The 20062-nt window shown below is 34.4% G+C and overlaps 1 protein-coding gene across 3 annotated transcripts in view; it reads left to right on the top strand.

Moving 5' to 3' along the window:
* The window catches only part of LOC134529347 (synaptojanin-1), a 214961-nt gene that overhangs the window by 83088 nt on the left and 111811 nt on the right, over nucleotides 1-20062 (top strand). For all 3 annotated transcript variants that reach the window (XM_063363310.1, XM_063363309.1, XM_063363311.1), the window contains one exon: nucleotides 11415-11584. In XM_063363310.1, coding sequence (XP_063219380.1) covers nucleotides 11415-11584 — 170 coding nt within the window. The remainder of the gene's footprint in view (nucleotides 1-11414; nucleotides 11585-20062) is intronic.

Here is a 20062-nt window from a genome sequence, read left to right as displayed (position 1 = left end):
AATTTTAAAATGAATATAAGGTTATGGTTCTTTTACACAAATTTTTAAAAGTACGAATTAACTCTAAGCTTTATGTTTAAAAAAATTATTATTTATTTTGTGATAAATTATCATTTACACGCATGCAAACCTGATGTCATTTTATTGATATTATTATTTTTTTGAATGATTTTAAGTCATGCGTGTTAATATCAGTCGCATGGATGGATTGTAAAAAAAATAATGTGATTCACTTTTCAATAATTTACAGGGCCTATATATATATATATATATATATATATATATATATATATATATATATATATATATATATATATATATATATATATATATATATATATGTGTGTGTGTGTGTGTGTGTATAAAAAACCAGATGGAATACACTGTGCTGAAGTTAGCTCCATCTGCTTGCTCTATCCGGCCGCCCGAGTGCGCCATCGCGCAGGGCGCTTGGAACAACAAAGGCCTATGTCATTCCACACTAATACATCAAATTCCTTCCCGGTTTTTATTTATTACACAAAAATTACCGATGACTCTGGTACATGTGAATAATTTGCGTTTTTTTAAGTCCCGTCTACTATTGCAATGTCCGAAACCGTGTCCGAAGGAAACTATTCGCTGATTGGTCCACGTGACCCTCTGACCTCTGACGTCATGCGTCGTGTGGGCGATGGTCAGAATCTCCCTTGTCCGATCACATTGATCAACTTGAATGTTTGTCCCAATCTGTGACCTTTGCACGTCCTTTGGTAGCATAGAACAACAAAACACTTTCGATATTTGAATTACCAGTTCCCGTTTGTAAAACGTGCTTTGTTTCAATTCAATAAATAATATTTAACTACCAAAACTTTCGTAAGTTAAATATACATAAATTTAGTTGCGTACTAATTCTCGATGCATGAAAACAATAACAAAAACCAATCAAAAAACAATTATTTTGGTGCACTATATTTACTGCGCTCTGGTGACTACTTTAGAAATGAGTATATTCGGACATCGGACCATGCATCTGACTTCGCAATTCTAGACTGGGAAGTTTTCCGTGTGACAATGTCATGTCTTTCACATTAGGATAAGTACATGGACCGCCCACAGGTTAGGACTATTGTAGACGGGCCTTTAACTCTTTCGGTGCAGCATTTTTACTTGTGAAACTACCCTAAGTACGTAATTTTTAGAAAAAAAAAAAAAAAAAATATATATATATATATATATATATATATATATATATATATATATATATATATATATATATATATTAAAAAGTTGAAAAATTTATTATGTTTTAAATGAAAATTTTTTGACGTGACGTCTAATAAATCGATGAACGCCGGCTGCATGCACGAAAAAGTGTCCCACTACGGATGTGTCCTATTTGCTCATTGTACGCATGCGTGGCATCTCTCTTCATACACATTGTAGGGCCTACGCATGCGTGGCATCTCTCTTCCACTCGATTGGAACGACCATCGATTTGACTTTTCAATCATATTTTCGTCGTTTTAATTATTAATATTATGTAATTTAACGATTGTCCACCAATTTTCAGCACAATCGGTACAGTTATTTAAAAGTAATGTTGAATATTCAAATGCGTTTTGAACCAACAATGGTGTTTTACAGTTACACATAATAATTCAAATTACAACCAGGATCTTTTGCACAATGTTTTAAAAAATATTGTAACACATTATAAATAAGTTTGGTGTATTTGGGATGCGTATTTGTTATAAAATCGAGTTATAAAAACGAAATAATATTATTCCCCTACCATGAACTAAATTTTTATATATGTATATATAACCTCTGAAACTATTAATTATCGAAAATGGCCTCGTGGGTGAGCGATCAGCGGCGCTATCGTCTAATTGTAAGGTTGTCGGTTCAAATCCCGGCAGGTGCGAAATTTTTTTTTGTACTTGTAAAAATAAACACGGCGCACGTAACATTTCAAAAGTAATAAATATATTTTAATAATGAATGCAAATAAAAGTAAATTTATTAATTAAATTGTACATTTCATTTCACTCCTTTGTATCCATACAAAATAGTGATAATTCAATAAAAATGATTCAATTTTATTCATAAACGTATGCAGAGATAGATTTTATCATACAAAAGATAGAAAAATTTAAAAAAAAATTCTTCCTCAAAGAATATAATATTTTTAATGCCTAAATGGTTTGGTTGCAAAAACCTATTACGGCTCAGTCTCAGACCGAATATGATATTTCCTTTTCTTCTGGATCAATCATTTCATCAATGTTTTGTTACGACGTTGTCACGTTAAACTATCGTCCGTAAACCGACTTTACAGACAACCAATTTTTTTTATTTTGTTTTACTTGAAAATGTACGATTGGTGAAAAAGTTTAATATTATTTTATAATTTAATAAATGGACAGTTTTAAGAAATATATTAGGCTTACCAAGAAATTTTTTTACATGAAAATTTTTAAAATCATTAATTTGTTTTATTAGTAAATTGATGATTAACATTACTAGAAATAAATAAAAAAACTATTATTTATAAAAATTGAACTTTTATAATTTATTATTTAGCATAACTTCGAAAGTTGCGAATGTATAAATGAGTAGTTGCTAAAACACTATTATATCATGACAGACCTTTTTTGACACTGAATTATAAACAATATTTTACATAAACATAGAAGTTCATGATAAAATTAATGTAAAAAATTATGTTTCATACAATCATTTGGTTTTCTTAGTCCATAGTTTTTGGCATTCGTTAGTAGATATGTTCAGGAAAGTTCAATTTTATGTAGAACAATTATTTTACGCAGGATAGTATTTATTTTACTCTATATCTCTTCAAAATGTTAACAAAAACTAAATAGAAACATATTTTTAACTCATATAAAAATACATAATAAATATTTAGTTTGTCATTTTACCATCATTTTTGCTATAAAAATTAAAATAATTTTGTAAGATAAAGATTCTAAGCAGAAAAATATCACAGCAACAATTCAGCTACATCATCAGTATTATAACAAAGAAAAAATTATTTTTTATCCACTGAACCACCGGCACACTAACTCAAGTAGTTGACAATTTCCTCAACAGATCGCAGGCTGTTACAGACGTAGCAAATAACCAAGCTGGGAATAAAATAAGATAAAATAAGAGGATAGCAATCGACTACAGTCGATTACAGCACTGAAAGAGTTAAGAGGAAAAAATGACACCAATAAATAAACCTTAGGTCCATCCGAATACAAGTGGTGCGCATTACCATGGCACCGCGCCAGCTTTTTTTGGCAACTATAATCAAGTTGAAGAATTGTTAATAGCCTAAAATAAATTATAGCCTGACTGTATAGCCGCAAACAATGTTGTATTGTTGAAATAACATGGGGCAAAATTAAGATTGAACGATGGGCGACAAGTTTATTTTATTTACTTTTTATTTTTATTTTTTAACTTCAAACAATGTTCTCAACTGGTCACACATTTACAGTGAGTAGTTACATTTTGTCCTATTTTACAAATCCTTGATAACGGATAAACCAGCAACATTATCAGATTTCCGTGAATATAACTTACGTCAAACATGTTCATGTTCGATTGTGATTCAGATTAACGTCACGTCTATAACTATATGAGAGGCAAAGGATTTATTAATGTTTTTTTTTTTTGCACTTTTGCGAATCAAAAACATTTTAGTTAATTATCTGGCATTATACTAGCAGTGTTGATGATTATAATCCTGACATTTTGGTAGAGCCTCAGTGCGGTGCAGCAAGACTGTGGTCTGCGAAATGGCCATTTCAGCTCTGTATTTCTTCATTGCTTTGGAACATTTAATCATTTTACTTTTGCCGTCTGCCGTATTTAATATTTACGGTGCCATCGCAACAGCAAAAATAACAATTTTATAGAAGTTAAATTCATTTCATTACTCTAATACATTCTACATATTAAACCGCAAGCATTAAACCACTGACCACTACTCCTGACAACTCGTTTAAACTGCTGTGGGGAAAGGAAGAAGGCCCGCTGGTCTAGAAGCAGGTAGAGAGGATTATCACAGACGGGACAGGTACTTGGCAACGACGGGCCAAGTCCGCGTGCTCTTTCCGGGAAGAGGGAAAGACGAGCCAGACAGTGCGGCACCACTAGAGTGGCGGGTTGCATTCAATATATTTTGGAATTTCAGGGGATACATTTCTCCCGTAGAGGCTCACAATTTTGATACAGTGAAAGTCACATTTTTTATTATTTTAGATGAACGTACCTATATTAAGATATGTATTTCATAATTATATTTTTATATGTTTTAAACAAATATTTTTGGATGTAGAAAAAATTTAAATTTTCACATCTTCTGACTCAAGCACATGAATAACTTATTATTTTTAAAAAAATTTAAAATACAGCACTCAATAGTATGCATAATGAACTACTAAATTACCAAAAATTAATAAATTACGTTGATCGGCTACTGAAATAATGTCTACAAGCATTGTCATATATTTTAACTTTGAGTGCCAGCTATGAGAAAACTATAAGTTATAGCGAAAATCGGTTTTGCACAGAAACATGTATGCATGAGGTCAACATAAAGACAAAATAATATGCTATAAATAATTTTGGGCCTAACACCCTTAACTGTCTTAGGGGGGCTCAGTGAGTGTGATCTTAAATTACACTTTACACTTACATGAGGTTGCAGCCGGCAGGCGTATGCGCGGCGGTCTTAGCGAAAGCGAGTTGGCTGGAGTCGGCCATTGCCGTAAATTGCGTGGTCTGCGACGCGGTGCGGAATCACTAAGGAAACGGTCGAGATAAGCCCGGGTCCGCGAAATACACGCCGAGTCGACGTGAGCAGCAATGAAGTAAAAGGGTTTGGATCAAGTAATCAAGTAAAGAGTGAATGATCGGTGGAACAAAATTGAAGGCTGCTCACAGACACACTTCTTGACCCGGCACGGAGTGGTTGGAGACTGCTGAACATGGCCACCTCGCAAGGGAGGGAAATTTTCACCTCCTTTGTGAGTCGGCGCCAAAAACTTGACTTGCTCATTGTCACGGGCATTTTAATTAAGGCCAATGGCCACGGTGACTGTTAATGAGGTTCGTTGTCTGCTGCGTGCATGCGGTGCTTGCACGGAGTAGCTACGACGCACTTGTTTAATGCCTGTGAGTTAATAATTGTGTCCTAGTGTCTCGTTCCTTAGTTGTTTTATGGGGTCGAGCCACCGGGGTTTCGTGCCCTTAAGTTTATTTGAGTCTAATAGGGTCATGCCCGAGGCGCTCGCCTGACTCATTCCCACTGGGCTAGGGGTGCGCTCCGAAAACGAGATCTGGTACTAGCGGTGTGGAGCACAGGCTTAGTGGCCATGGTCGGGACGACGTCAATGTTCTGTGGATTTGGGTTTAATACAGGGCAAATTCTGTCCTGCACTTGAAAAAATTAACAAAGAAAGTGGTAAGATTAAAAGGTCTTTCATGCATACAGCTGCATTCACTCCTGAATTCAGTAGCATAACCTGTTTGGGTACTGGTTCAACTAGTTTGATTTCAGTTTTTCGTGGTTCTCTGGAATCACTCCAGGCAAATGCTGTAATGATTTATTTTCAAAGAGAATGCCCAATTCCTTACCCCATTTTCCTTGCATTGGGCTCATTGTGTCTGTTTATAATGACCTTGCTGTCGAGTTGTAAAAAATAAATAAAAATAATTTTACCAAGACTGTTGGTACCGCCTTGGAATTATTAAAGCTTGTTGGTTTGTTGCAACACATCTTCATAACTGTAGCTTATGTAGCCTCTATTTAGCAGCAACAAATTGATACGTTGTTAATAGGCATGGCTGACAACATATGCTCTTATTTTTAAAATTATTCTAAGATACTTAATAATTATAAATTATCAGTTGATATCAAAGTTCCTAAAACAAACACATCTAATTTGAAGACTCTTTATCATAGTGGTTGGCTAGCGAATCATGATATAATTACAATACTTGATCACCTTTTGCATCATATCAATGTTTTACTGAAGAGCTCATAATGTTTTTAGTGTGGCGAGAGAAAGTTTCAGATTTAACTGAAAATCATTTAGTGTGTGTTATAAAACAAGCAGAATTTCTTTCTGCAGCACATGTCCTCAGTAAAATGAAGCTATGCATGACTTGCAAGAAATAGCAGAAACATAATTTTGGAAGGTATTTATTGAAGTGGACAGACCCAAGTGCATGGATATTGACACTGTTAAACAAGACATAGATTCAACATTGTCGTATCAGTGAAAGATAATTTCAAAGCAGCAAAATACATTCTTTTTTAGGACAGCTTAATTTTGAAGATCACTGAATAACTTATAGTTAATTTTTATTTTCCTGCTTACAAACTGTGTATTTAAATCAACTCCTCATGAAGAATCAGTGAAGCATATATATATATATATAATAATGGACAGAGTTTGTTTGTCTGTCTTTCGTGTAGCGCAGAAACGAGAAGCCTAGAGCTGTGAAATTTGGAACATGTAATTTTTAGGTGGATCCGTTTTCACCTCAAAGCTACGTTTTAAATTCAGTCTAGTTTTTTTTTTTTTTTTCTCAATGAAATTTTTTAAAGTTTTTTCCCATTAAATATTGATTTTTGTCCCATATATTCCATGCCACTATTAAAGTAGAGAAATTACTGCCAAACTCTTTGCTGGTTAATCATAGCCAAGTTGTTTCAATTGTAAAATTTTATATGGAGAAAATTTCATTTTAACAGTGTATTCCTTGCTGTATAGCATTCATTTGTGGCAGTTGACATTGTTTTATTCTGAAACTTAATCAAAACTGCAATCTACATTCTTTCTCTGTAGTATTTTTGTGTAAATTATTAATGCATTCTTCCTGCCTTAACAAAGGCAAATGTGTAATAAAAATAGCAAAATATTCTTAAAAACTTAAATTGATAAATCCAATATAGCATATATTGATTTATAAGTATCCCAGTTATTCTTAATTTAAATATATTTTTATTTCATTAGATGGTTTTTAAAAATTCAGTTTAGTATTTTTTTTATTTGGGGTGTGGAAGAGGCACACCTATGAAATGTGGCAGTGGCATACTCACAAGGAGAGGTAGTGGCACGCTTATGAGGCGTGGCAGTAGCTTATCCACAAGAAAGGGCAGAGATGGACTGTAGTAACGCAGCAGTGGCGGCCCTATGAGGAAGGGCAGTGGCGTACCCTTAAAATGAGGCAGAGGTGGACTAATGTAGTGTGGTTTAGCAGACATAAGAAATGTTACAGTGGATTAACCACAAGGAAAGTTAGTGGCAGAATTATAGGCACAGCAGTGGCGAACGGACGAGGAAAAACAGTGGTGTACACATGAAGACAAGCAGTGACTAACCTGCGAAAAGGGGCAGTGGGGGACCCGATATTACGGGCAGAGGCGGACTTATGTAACGCAGCAGTGGCAGACCCACGAGGAAGAACAGTGGTGTACACATGAAGACAAGCAGTGACGTACCAACAAAAAAGAGCAAGTGGCGGACACACGAGGAGGGACTGTGGTGGACCAACAAGGACTGCTGTGTTGTACCCACAAGGATAGACAGAGGTGTACCAATGAGAATGGGCAGTGGTGTACCAATGAGAATGGGCAGTGGTGTATCCCCAAGAAGGGCGGGCAGTGGTGTATCTCCAAGGAGGGGAAGAGGTGGACTTAAGTAGCGTGGCAGTAAGTCACTGACTGATCACATTACAGTCAAACCTCATTAATACGAATCTGCTTAGTACGAAATTCCAGTTTATGCTAAGTACTTTCAGTCCCAGAAAATGAACTATGATTTCCTATGTTGTTTAGTACTTTTAATACAAAATACGTTTAATATGAAATACGAAGTTGTTTTGATCCCTCAAGTTGCTGTTTACTTGCATAATTAAATGGTTAATATGAATTTCACTGCAAAAGTTTAAAATAAATAATCACTTTTTCATAACCATTAAGTAAACAAACATTCCTCCAAACATACACACACACACTTACTCTCACTCATTCACTCTCACTCACTCACTCACTCACTCACTCGGAATGAGTGTTCTATCTGTAGCCTTCTGTAGTGAAGTAAGGGTACATCAGCTAGTTTTCAATAAAATGCTGCAGACAGCCATTGGTGAATGTATAGCACACATAAGCCAAGCAATCATATTCAATTCAATAATCATTACTTTGCTTAAGACCTCCAAGGTAAAATTCAACGTACAACAGTCCAAGTATTATGATACATATTCATTAACATTACTTCTGAAAATATATTTACGTAATCACTGTAAGAATGTCATTGAAATGGTCTTGTACTTTTAAACATTCATTGTGGTATTCAAATATGTGCATGTGATGTATTAGAAAAGTTTATAAAGAAACCACATTGATAACATTTTTGTCTGTTTTGAAATCAATTTTCTATATGTATTTTAAATTTTACAATGGTTTGAAGTACGTAGAAGCTGTAGACAATCTCATTGTTATAAATAAGGGACTGAGAATAAAAACCAGGTAAGTAACTTTTGTTAAAATGTTAGTTAAGCACATTTTGATAAGCAAAATATGTAAACTTTTAAGGGAAAAATTCAGGCAAGTGCTATAATAAACACATGGCTGCATCTATACAGATTTCACTTAACCTGTGGTATTTTCATTTAGGACAAAAAGTAGTGAAGCTTTGTTTATACTTGTATTTATTTAATTGATAGAATCATTGGAAAATGTGTGACATGGAAAAAAGTGATCCAGAGAGGTGTTTGGTGTATACTAATAATATGATTGGTAAGTTAAGATGTATGTACACTATAATAAAATAATGTTTAAAGTGATAATAAAAAAGTAACTTGTTTTGTTTGGCTTACGCGCAAATTTGCCAGTCTGTACGTATAACCTCAAAACACTGTTAAAATATTATTTTCTATTGCATTATCAGATGATGATAGAATGTAATGATACTAAAATATAAACATAAAATATTGACTTTTCCTGTTATTATCAACAATAAATTTGTTGTAGTAGTACATGCAATTCTTTTTTTTCCTGGTTTGCAGGTTTGAGTGTAGAGTATGAAGATTGGTTAACCGCCTATGAAAGTACTTCATCGCCTGAAAAAGATAGTGCATTGCCATCATCTACAGCTGATAATACTAATGTAACATAAGCAGCAACAGTAGAAAGAGGCTGTAAAAGAAAGCGGCAAGGCCGGAGATCTGATGTAAATAAAAGATTACGTGATGCAGGAAAAGAATCTGTAGGCCATCAGAACATACTTAAAAGAGCTAAGGTTATGGGAAACATTGATAAACATACTTGCTGCTTGCTATAAGTGTGTTAACAACTTCAGTACAACCTCACGTTATAAAGTGTTTGATATATTTTGGGGGGCCAGATGCTGTAATCTACAAAGTGCATTCTTGTGTTCCTGTGTTACAGTTAAGCAATCTAATTACAAAAAAAGGTGTCATTAAAAATATCAAATTGTTTTAATTTGTCATGCGTAGTGGTTACAGAGTGTGCAAAGATTTTTTCATTACAACACTAGGAATTTCACACAACAGATTCGAACTTGCTATGGACAAGAAAAGTGAAGCTGGGATAGCCCCTAAAGATGGACGTGGGAAGAGTGTCGAAAAAATAAAGTGAGCAAAGAATCTATTGATTATGTTAAAGAACATATTCGTCTATTCCCAAGGTACACCAGTCATTACAGTAGGCACTATAACCCCCCTAAAAAGTACCTTCCTCCAGGTCTAACATTGAATAAATTATACCAAGTCTATTGTGAATGGTGTAGTGACTTAGGATATCAACCAGTAAATAAGTGGTGTTAGTGAAATGTGTTTAATACATGGTTTAATTTAAGTTTTCATCGTCCTCTTACTAACACGTGTAATAAGTGTGACACATTTGCAGTAATGATTAATTAGGCAAGTGATGTGAGAGCATTGACGAAGTTAAAGCAAGAGTAGGAATTACATCACAGGTGAGCCCAGAAAGCTGTTCAGCAAAGGCAAAATGACAAATTGAGAGCTGAACAAGACAGCAGCATTATTGTGTTTACTTTTTTTGATCTGCAAAAAACCTTTCCCGACACCCACACTCACTAACAACAAGGTTTATTTCTTAAGATTTTTGTGGACATACAATCTTTGTGTTCACAATCTTTTAACAGGAAGAGCTGCAATGTTCATGTGGGGTGAGAATGATGCTTCTAGAGGTTTACAGGAAATTGGATCATGCTTAATAAAATTTTGTGAAAACTTAAAAAATGTCAAACATGTAATAGCATACAGTGACTGTTGTGGTGGTCAAAATCACAACCAAAACATACTGAAATGATGTATGATAATGGTCAAACAAACACCAATAAAAGTAATTGATCATAAATTTCTCAAACCAGTTCATCCATACGAGTGTGATAGGATTTTGGGCGAAAAGAGAAATGCAAAAAAATTGGTAAACAATGTTTTATGTTCTTTCGGACTGGATATACACTCTAAAGCAATCTTCAAAAAAATTTAAGGCTGTGCCAATGACAAAAGATGACTTTCTATCCATTGATGCTGTGAACAAATACACAAAAATATCAGCACCTAAAGATGACGATGGTGAAGCTATAGCATGGCGAACCATTAGATGGATTCATGTTGAGGAAAGAAAACCCATTTGTTATGCTTTTTAGTAAACAATATGCAAAGATATTCCATTTCGAAGCGATGCATTGGATGGCCAGGTGTGATTACACTTGAACAAATCTACCCAAAAGGAGTGAAAATTAAAGATGCAAAATTTAAAAATCTCCGAGAAATGAATCCTCTCTTTCCTCAGACCACCATGCATTTTTTGAAATTTTAAACCTAGAACACATTCCTTGTACATCTGCCCAAAAAGTAAATGCCGTACTAGAAAGTAGTAAAGATAAAGATAGTGCATTGCTGTGTGATGGAGGGGTGTGGAAATAAGTACAGACAGAAAACGTTGATGATTAGTGTATTTTGTTATGCGTTTGAACAGAGATAGTGGGTTGGTTTGCTTTCACAAACATTCTTAATAATTTATTAAGTAATGTATTTACCGAATGTTGCTTAGTTTTTGCTGTAACTATATAGTACTCGCATGAAGACGAGTAATAGATAAACCTCAATTATAGTTTTTACTATGTTCTTAATCATGTTTTTATGCTTGAAAATTATGTACATTTTGTCTTTTAATAGTAATAAACAATAATAATGCTTGTAACGAAGGTTTAGAATTAAGTGTGCAATGCTAGACTTAAATAGCCAATTACTCAAAATGAGTATTACATCACTTACCTGGTTTTTGTTCTCAGCCCCTCAAATGGAAACTGTGTATTGAAATTAAAATTATTGGGATTCCCTTTTTTTTTCAGGCCCATCATAAAGCATCTGCAATTGCTTCTAATTTTGGTCATATTGTATTTGACTACCATCAAGAATGTAGAGGTGGAAACACAAAAAACCTTGCAAAATTGAAAACAAAACTGGAGAAATACATGGAACTCTTTTCCATTTTCCACATCATTGGAGATGCACAATTAAGGTAATGTTTGTGTAAACTCCACTATTGAAATTGTCATGCTTACAGATTTGAACTTACTAATGTTCTCATAATTTGTTTCATAACACAAAGTTAATGCTGTGTAGGTAATGAATGCTGTGAGATTGACTGTTAAAGAATTAACTAGACAGTTTGTTGGGTATGCTGTCATTAGACATGACGTGATATGTTGCTTAGATTAGTCAAGCTCTTTCTAAGACTACCTGTCACCTCTACCATTTGTCAAGTTATCCCTTTTGGGGTGCTTCTGAAAATTATTTGGTAAAACCTTTTTTGATAACAACTTCCAACAAAAGAAATAAATGAAAGTTTAGGGTCGTGGGGTTTGCTACACAGAAAAATATGTTTGACATAATAGTTGTGTTACTTCGTCCCAAGTACCAGATAAACATGGCCCAGCTACCAAATTAGCCTGTCTCAGCTGTGCTAATGGAGTTACAGTGATATGACTACAAACACAAAATCAACATTACAAAATTAGGCAAAACACAGCAGGCACACACACGTTGATACGTTAGAAGCAAAAATAGAAGATGGTCCTGAAAGAATGGTTGGAAAGAACACATAACTCATAAAAAGTTTAACTAAATGTAAAAAAAAAAGTGTGCGTGGAGTCCAGGCGTGACATAAGTGAAACTTCTCCCTTATTAGGTACAGATAAAGATAAATTATTAGTATTTTTTTATTGAACAAGACATATTAATTGAAAATTGTAAGGATGCGGATATGATCTCAAATGAAAAAATTTCTTTTTTCCGCACTCTGTACTCTCACATCCATTCACTAGAACTTTTTGGAGCCTCTTTTGGTAGTTTAATTCCACATTGCTTTTGATAATACCTCTCATCTGCTTGTGCCTTTTTATTTTTTTAGGCATGATAAATCACGATCTTCAGTTGAATAAAATTTAAGAACAAAAATACTCTCCAATAGAATCTAAATTACCCTTATAAAGTCTATCTTACAAGTCTATAAATTCTTTTGACATTTCAAATTACAGTTTTCACATACCAAAAACAAATTACACTTACAAAGCTAACCTCTTAAGTATATATGTCTTTTTTACATTTTCGGTCATACTATTCACATTAAAATGAGTGGGTCTTATAAAGCTAATTGCATAAATGATAACTCTTTTCCTCATGAGTAAATATACTATATATACTTTCAATAAAATAAATAATAATAATTTTATTACAATTTCAGCAGTACCAAGCAATGATTATGTACAAGGACAATCAAAATACAATTACCACTTATGAAGGTGTAAATAGCAAAGGTGTATTAAAAATGTTATGTTACATTGCTTAAGGCACCCGCCCAGCTGGGAGTGTGTCCTCACATTTTGCTTGTTGACCAGGTAGGCTTGGCAAGCGACAGTGGCCGACGCTGGAACTAGTCTGCAGCGCGAGGTCTCAGCCATTTCCCCTCTTCCGAGAAGATTCACAGCCCGTAATAGGGTGTTTCTAAACCTAATACTGCTGCACTAAGCCGCGTGTTTTCTTCAACCGTCAGGCCATTTCTCTCACTAGCGACCTATCTGACTCTCAAAAGTCCTAAACCTTAATTAATAAATCTCTATTCAGTTTTTAAAGTTTGAGCACATATTATGATAAATGTAATTTATAGAATAAAATAAATTTGTTAAATTTTGCCCTGCGAATCACTGCTAAAACTTTTTTTAATTTTTAAGACATCAATATTGTAAACATTTTATCACATAAGTCAAAACATTGTCAATCTAAATTTGTACGCTGTGCTCCACAACAGCAAAAATTAAAGTTTTGTAACTGTCTCAAACAGCTTTACCAAATTTTCTGTTCAAATCACAAATCTTTTATTTTGAATATTAACCCATTGATCTCTCAACCTGTTCTGGGTGTTCCAGTTCAGGAAAGCTAGATTGTTCAGCAACCGATTTAACACATCATATGTGAGATTGACCTACCCGACGTGTCCGACATTTTGAAACCCCTGGTTTTGTTTTGTTTTTAAAGGTTAATAATTTATTCTAGCACTAGCTGCCCGACCCGGCTTCGCACGGCTATACTAATGGAAAAAAATTAAGCCACATCTCCCATTTACAGTAATGGTAATTAAAAAAAAATTCAGTGAAAATTTATTACAATGATGTATAATGTACCGCAGAGAAAATGAATAGCACCGATGGTTTTCCGACTCGTGCACGCAACGTATAACTGATGTACCCATACTTCGCTAAGGCAGTCTACAGGCAGATCACTCTTTCGCTGCTCACTCATTATACATGCCCCTCCTTGTGGGTACGCCACTGCCGCGCGATGCCGCTTGCCATGGAGATGCAGAAGGCATGAACAATGCAAAATCCTGTTCTCATGCAGACAAAGTACCCACTGTTGCCTGGTTTTAACCACCCATGGGATATAATTTTCGGAAAATGTCATCCTGCGTAACATAAGGAACATTACTGTGAAGTTTCAAGTCTGTAAAATATATATACTTGAATAAAAACAAATTAAACACAGAGAGAGGAAAAAAAACAATAGTTTAGGCTTGCAATTTAAAGTGATAAAAAGTATTTAAATACTAATTGAACTCTTATGAGGGTACTGATTGCTTCATTGTTAATATCACACGGGTGTTTTTTACTTGTATGGGAAAATTAAGAATTATAAGGCATCTAGTGCGTGGCAACAATGTTAATAGGCAATAGGAAATAAACTTCTAGCGCCTGCGGCATTGTCAACACACACTTCGTACTTGTACTGCATGTTGTATCTAACCCCCTCCAACGCATTTGATTCTAAATTGGACTTTTAGTAAGGATCCCTAATGTTATTGATAATATAATATAGCCTATAGCCTTCCTCGATAAATGTACTATCCAACACTGAAAGAATTTTTCAAATCGGACCACTGGTTCCTGAGATTAGCGCGTTCAAACAAACAAATAAACAAACTCTTCAGCTTTATAATATTAGTATAGATTATTTTTAGCATTTGTGTTGTAATTTATAATTTTTTTTTGGCTCATTTAGTTAAGATTTTATGTTTATTTTATAATGAATTTTTTTATATTTGGCGATTTGTTTATAAACGGGCCTAAAGGACGGAACTATTCAGTTGGCAATTCCTCAAATGATCTGGAAGCAACCAGAATGGTCTGGTATATCACTTTTTTTGTTGTACTTAGTATGTATGCTGTAAATATTTTTAAAGCATTATTTTATATTAATTTTTTAGCTAATGATTGTTATTACATATATTTTACTTCGCTATCTTAGTTATAGGCAGGACTTACAATTAATGTGTGCGAGAACTATTTTCTTTAGGTGTGTGCTGACGGTAATGTGGTCACGTGTGCTTCCACTCGTAAGCATCGGAAAAATGCGAGTTTGACACTTGGCACAGGCAGGCGCACGTGACGTTGCGCTGTGCTTGGCGCTGCAGGAATATAAGTTAAACTGGGTGGCGGGAGTGTTAACTTTATTTTGGCAAGCAAGTTCTTTTTCAAAAATATGTTTAAAATCATGTTTTGGGATGATTCCAACAATAAGTGGATCTGGTTCATGAACAATTATGAGTGCATGGATTTGTGCCCTGCCATATACTGGGTGCACTTGGCGGTCGAACACACCCTTGCTTCATTAGCGTGCTACCTTGGTAGCACATCTGAAAGAAGAACCGGTCTGCAGCTACGCTTCAAAAAGTATGTGTTGGACAGTCCTTGGATATACACCCCTGGGAACACTACTGTATTTACCATGTCAGCTCTGAAGTATTTCTGTCTCCTAAACATACCTGTGAGAAATGCTTTTTGGTGTTTAATTTTGGATTCACAATGCCATTGCTAAAATGTTTCTAAAATCCCTCTCGGAAAGGATTTAAGCATAAACTGTTAGCAAAATATTGCTGCCGCCGTGCTCTGGTCCTGTTTAACGTATTTGTAAATAAGTTTTCTTAGCGTACTTAAACAGTAAAATAACTTTGATGGTAAATGCCCAGGCAAAACTTTTTAATAGCTAGTATTTTAAAAAGACAAACAAAATGTTTATAGTTAAGTTTAATTTTTTGGTACTCCTTAAATTTTATATGTTATTTTATAATGTTTGTATGGAACAGGTCTGTTATTTTGGTACGTTTAGGCCCTAATACAAAGTACGTTTTTCATAAAAACTCATGCCCATATATTATTTTCCTTGTAACAATTAGGGATTTTCTCTTTAGTAAATTAACCATAATTGTGAATTTTTTCGAAATGCGGTCTCCTATTCGTACTCCCTAACTTTCTGCTAAGATTTTTTATAAATTTCTTTTATGTATAATGTTTCTGGCACTCTTTTCAGACGTGCAAGCTATTTGTGTTATTGATGCGGCACTTAAATTTTTTGACTATGGGTGTGCCGCTTTGGTTTACTGTAGCTCCTTGCAGGTTGCCTGAGTTTTTATCACTAGCCCTGGGTAAGGGTAGTGGTAACACTTTCATAGAATAGTTCGAAATAATGAATGAGAGAAACGCTTAATGTGTATATGCAACTTAATATATTAGTTGTTTGTACAGCTATTTTACATTTTATCCATCCCTGATTTGAAAAATTCTCTTGTAATAATTGTACAGATTTTATTTCTTGACATGCTTTTACTCTATTAGGTAATTTAAGACATTTGTTAAGTTTATTAATGTGTTATTTATTGTAAACAAGTACACACTTAACGGGATACAAGAGCCAGTCCTGTCAGTCGTTATCCGGTAGAGCACGCGAGTGTCGCGAATGTGCAGCACTCGGCTGGGGAGAGGCTTACCCTGTGCGTGGGGTTGCCAATTTGTCAGTCGCATGCTGGCCGCTGTTACAGTGCCACGATTACCTGCCTCCCTGCCACCCGATATGTTTCCTCACGGCCGGACACCAGCTCCGCCAGGATCCGTGGCCTTCACATGCACGTTATTTGTGCACATGCTATTTTATATACCTTTTCAGTTAAAACAGTTGTCAACTACAGTATCTTGTGCTGCAACAATGTATTGATCTGTTATTTTGTTACTATTTGAAGAGTGTGATTCTGATGTATAATCTCAGCCCGGGTATAAACAGAAAACAATTAAATAATAATTCCCAGTTTTATAAAACTAATCTATTAAAAAGCCTTACACTCAATAAGAAATAACTATTTTAAATTGTACAAAATACTTTAATAAATTAATGTCTTCAATATATCCTGAAATGTACAGGAACAAACAACTACACAAAATTAAATGCTGTAGTAAAGAATGATACTCAGGCCAGAATTTTTTGTGTAATTTTACAGGGAGTTTACAAAGTTAGTTTATGTGTATGTACATTTATGATACCGTTGAAAGACATCATTAAAAAAATTTATACAAATTATGTACTATTTAAATAAATATATTAATTGCATAGAATTTAGCATAAAAACATTAGAGATTGAAATTAACATGTTGGCATACGTTTTTAAACGGAGAAATTATAGTCTTTCAAGCACTTTGACTGCTATGATACACATAATATTACTTTTAGGTAAAGAGATGTCTAAATAAATTTATGAGTTCAAATTGTATTTAAAAATAAACATATATTATGTGTTTGATAACCCAAATTATTTTAAAAAATAATCAAATTGCTTTTACGATCAAAAAAATTATAATTATATTATCAACACTGTTATATTAGGACTGTGTCAAAAACAGAAGAACAAATGCATAACATTTTGGAAACCATAACTAAAGTAATCTCTTTGATGTTTTCCTTTCGTGATTCTTGAACTTCTTTAGGCCTCGTGTAATTATTGGATCTGCTGTCTCTGAAAGTAAGCACTCCTCAAAAAATTGTTGTAGCTTTGAAAGCATGCATTTTTTCCAAATTTCTTTGTAGAACAAAATTCTTTCAAAGTAGAAGTCATTTTTCGTATAGACTACAAAGTAGCAATATTTTCTACTGCAGATGCCAAGTTGACCTTGAAACTGGTAAAAAAAAAAAATGGGTTTTCTTTAGATGCAACTGTCTTAGTTTTTCTTTGAGACACAAATTTTTATTTTTTGAAACACAGTCCTTTAATTTATCGTCCCCAGCTGAAAATAAGCATTTAACTTCCAGCAAACCATCATCTGCCATTAGTCCATCTGGAGATGCTCGGAGAAATGGAAAGTGTGGGTGTACAATAAAGCCACAATCTTCAGCTTCAACATTTTTTAGTTTGGAATACATATTCTTAGCCACATTTTCGTTGACTCGTCCAAATTGAACGGCCTTGGAATTTTTATCGCTGTGATACAAAATGGATTTTACTAGACAGTGGCAGGATATATATGTTCTATTTACCACAGAACCAAAATTAGATGCTGTAAGTCTGTTTATAGGAGCATCCCTCCATTTAGTGTTCTCGTGTTGACCAACAGTACTTTTACCAATTCATAAATATGTTGTAATTTTGTTGCATCCCGGATCAGGTTTTCGAGGATAAACTTCATCTTTGTATCAAGTTCTTCAGGGCTTAACACATCTTTAGGATACAAAATGTCTTCAGCACTTGGACCATACTCCAAATCAGGACCATGAGTGTTGTTTGGTCGTCTCTTTTTCTTTGGAGGGCCATCTTCGTACTGGAGACAGTGAACTGAACAGCATTTATCTCTTTTTTGAAACTGTTTTAAAGTACTTTGCTGGACTTCGACCAAATTTGTTTTTCCATGGGCTGACGTGCCAGCTAGGGCCACTGATATGGTCCAGTCCAGCTACCATACATCGATCGTGATAAGAGTCTCTTTTAGCAAAGTTTACCTGTTTTCCACCTGAAAACTTAGCTACTTTACTCATATATCATTCAGCCTGATTTGTAGTTTTGTTAAGTAAGAGTCTGTCACCTTTCATCACTATAGGATCAAGAGTCTTTTCAATGGCTTCCATAATCCCCTACTCTTTCATCAATTTCACAAAATTTTCGTTATTGGAATTTTTTCTTTTACAGTATTCTGCACGGCAGTTTTCGGGACAACTGAATACATGGTAAGGACCATTTTTTGTGTGCAGTTTCAATTGAATGACAGATTTACCAACAGGAGATTTTCCAGCACTTTCGATTACTTTCCTAACGCAGGATTTTAATCTTACTATTTATGATTCAAGCAAACATCACACAGGAGGTGGAAATGACATATTTCGGGAAATTTTGTGCAAATAGTTTCAATATTTTTTTTACAATGTGGTTTGCAAACTCTACTTTTATGACTTCCCGTCCATAAGCAACTCGCTGCTTTATTCTAAGAGTGAACACTCAAATCTCTGTCACCAGTGTAAAACTTGTATTTTCACCCGTGCTGCTCAACACTCATGCAGAACCCTTCTACAATTAAAATTTGTTCCATTCCAGTGCTTGGACCACTATAGTTTTTAAAACAAAGATGTTCCTTCACCTTTTTGTCTTTGAGTCTTACAAATTTGCATGTGGAGCAATACTTCCCTTTCACTCCCAGGTACAAGAGTTGGTTTGTTTTGGCTCTGATAATGCAACCCTTCAAAAGAAAAGAAAAAGTTAATTTTTACTTTTTAAATAGACGTTATAAAAACTGAAATATTTGGTTTTGTGAACAATAGACTAAAGAGCAAGTATTGGTGTAAACAGGGAGTTAACTCACCATTCCACATGTTGAATTGTAACTATGTCTGCAAGTCCTCTGGTTCCAGCTGCCGTCCCCTACAACACAAACAAAATGGTGTAGCATTTTCTACGTTCCCTTTGACAATAGCTAGTTCTTTTTATTTTTTTTCCATTCTCTATCATTTCCATGGAAAGTTGTTCTTGCCAAAACTAAATAAAAAAACACCATCATATTAATAGTGTTAAGAAAACTTACGCAAATGACATGTACACATATTTCGCCATACAAATGTAACACATTATAGGGGTGTGGGAATAGTGGATTTTGGTGGTTGAATATTTTTGAATCAAACAGGAAATTTTTTAAAAGTTATTTCAAATAATTTCGAAGTCGAAAAATTATCTTACATTTTCACAGAACACAAGTAGTGAAAATAATTACTATATTAACTTTTGCAGACAGTGAAAATTGCACCATGTTTATTAACTATTTAATTAATGTGAACATCCTTAATTTTCACATTTCTCAGATTGAAATATAAAAAATTAAATGCTGTACTTTTTAAAATAAAAAGTAAAATCCAAATTATATGACCGCAAAGAATAACGGACCTTGCCAATTAAAGACACTGGGGGGGGGGGGGGGGGGGGGGAGGTGGAAAATGCAGTCGAGAAACTGTAAAATTTGACTGAAGTAGGCTGAAAAATAACTTGTTGCACTCATGGGTGCCACGTGTTGAGATCCTCTTTGTGAGAACTATACTACCAGCCAGTGTGTGTTATCTACCCAAGGTAGATGGCCCTCTGTAGAGTTGCTGAAATTTGAGATTCAGTGCTTCGTTTTGTATTGTCACTGGGCACCCTCAC

Source organism: Bacillus rossius, chromosome 2 (assembly GCF_032445375.1).
Source record: "Bacillus rossius redtenbacheri isolate Brsri chromosome 2, Brsri_v3, whole genome shotgun sequence".
Classification (NCBI taxonomy): Eukaryota; Metazoa; Arthropoda; class Insecta; order Phasmatodea; family Bacillidae; genus Bacillus; species Bacillus rossius.
The sequence above is the reverse complement of the archived record's forward strand: the minus strand, read 5'-3'. Positions and strand labels throughout refer to the sequence as shown.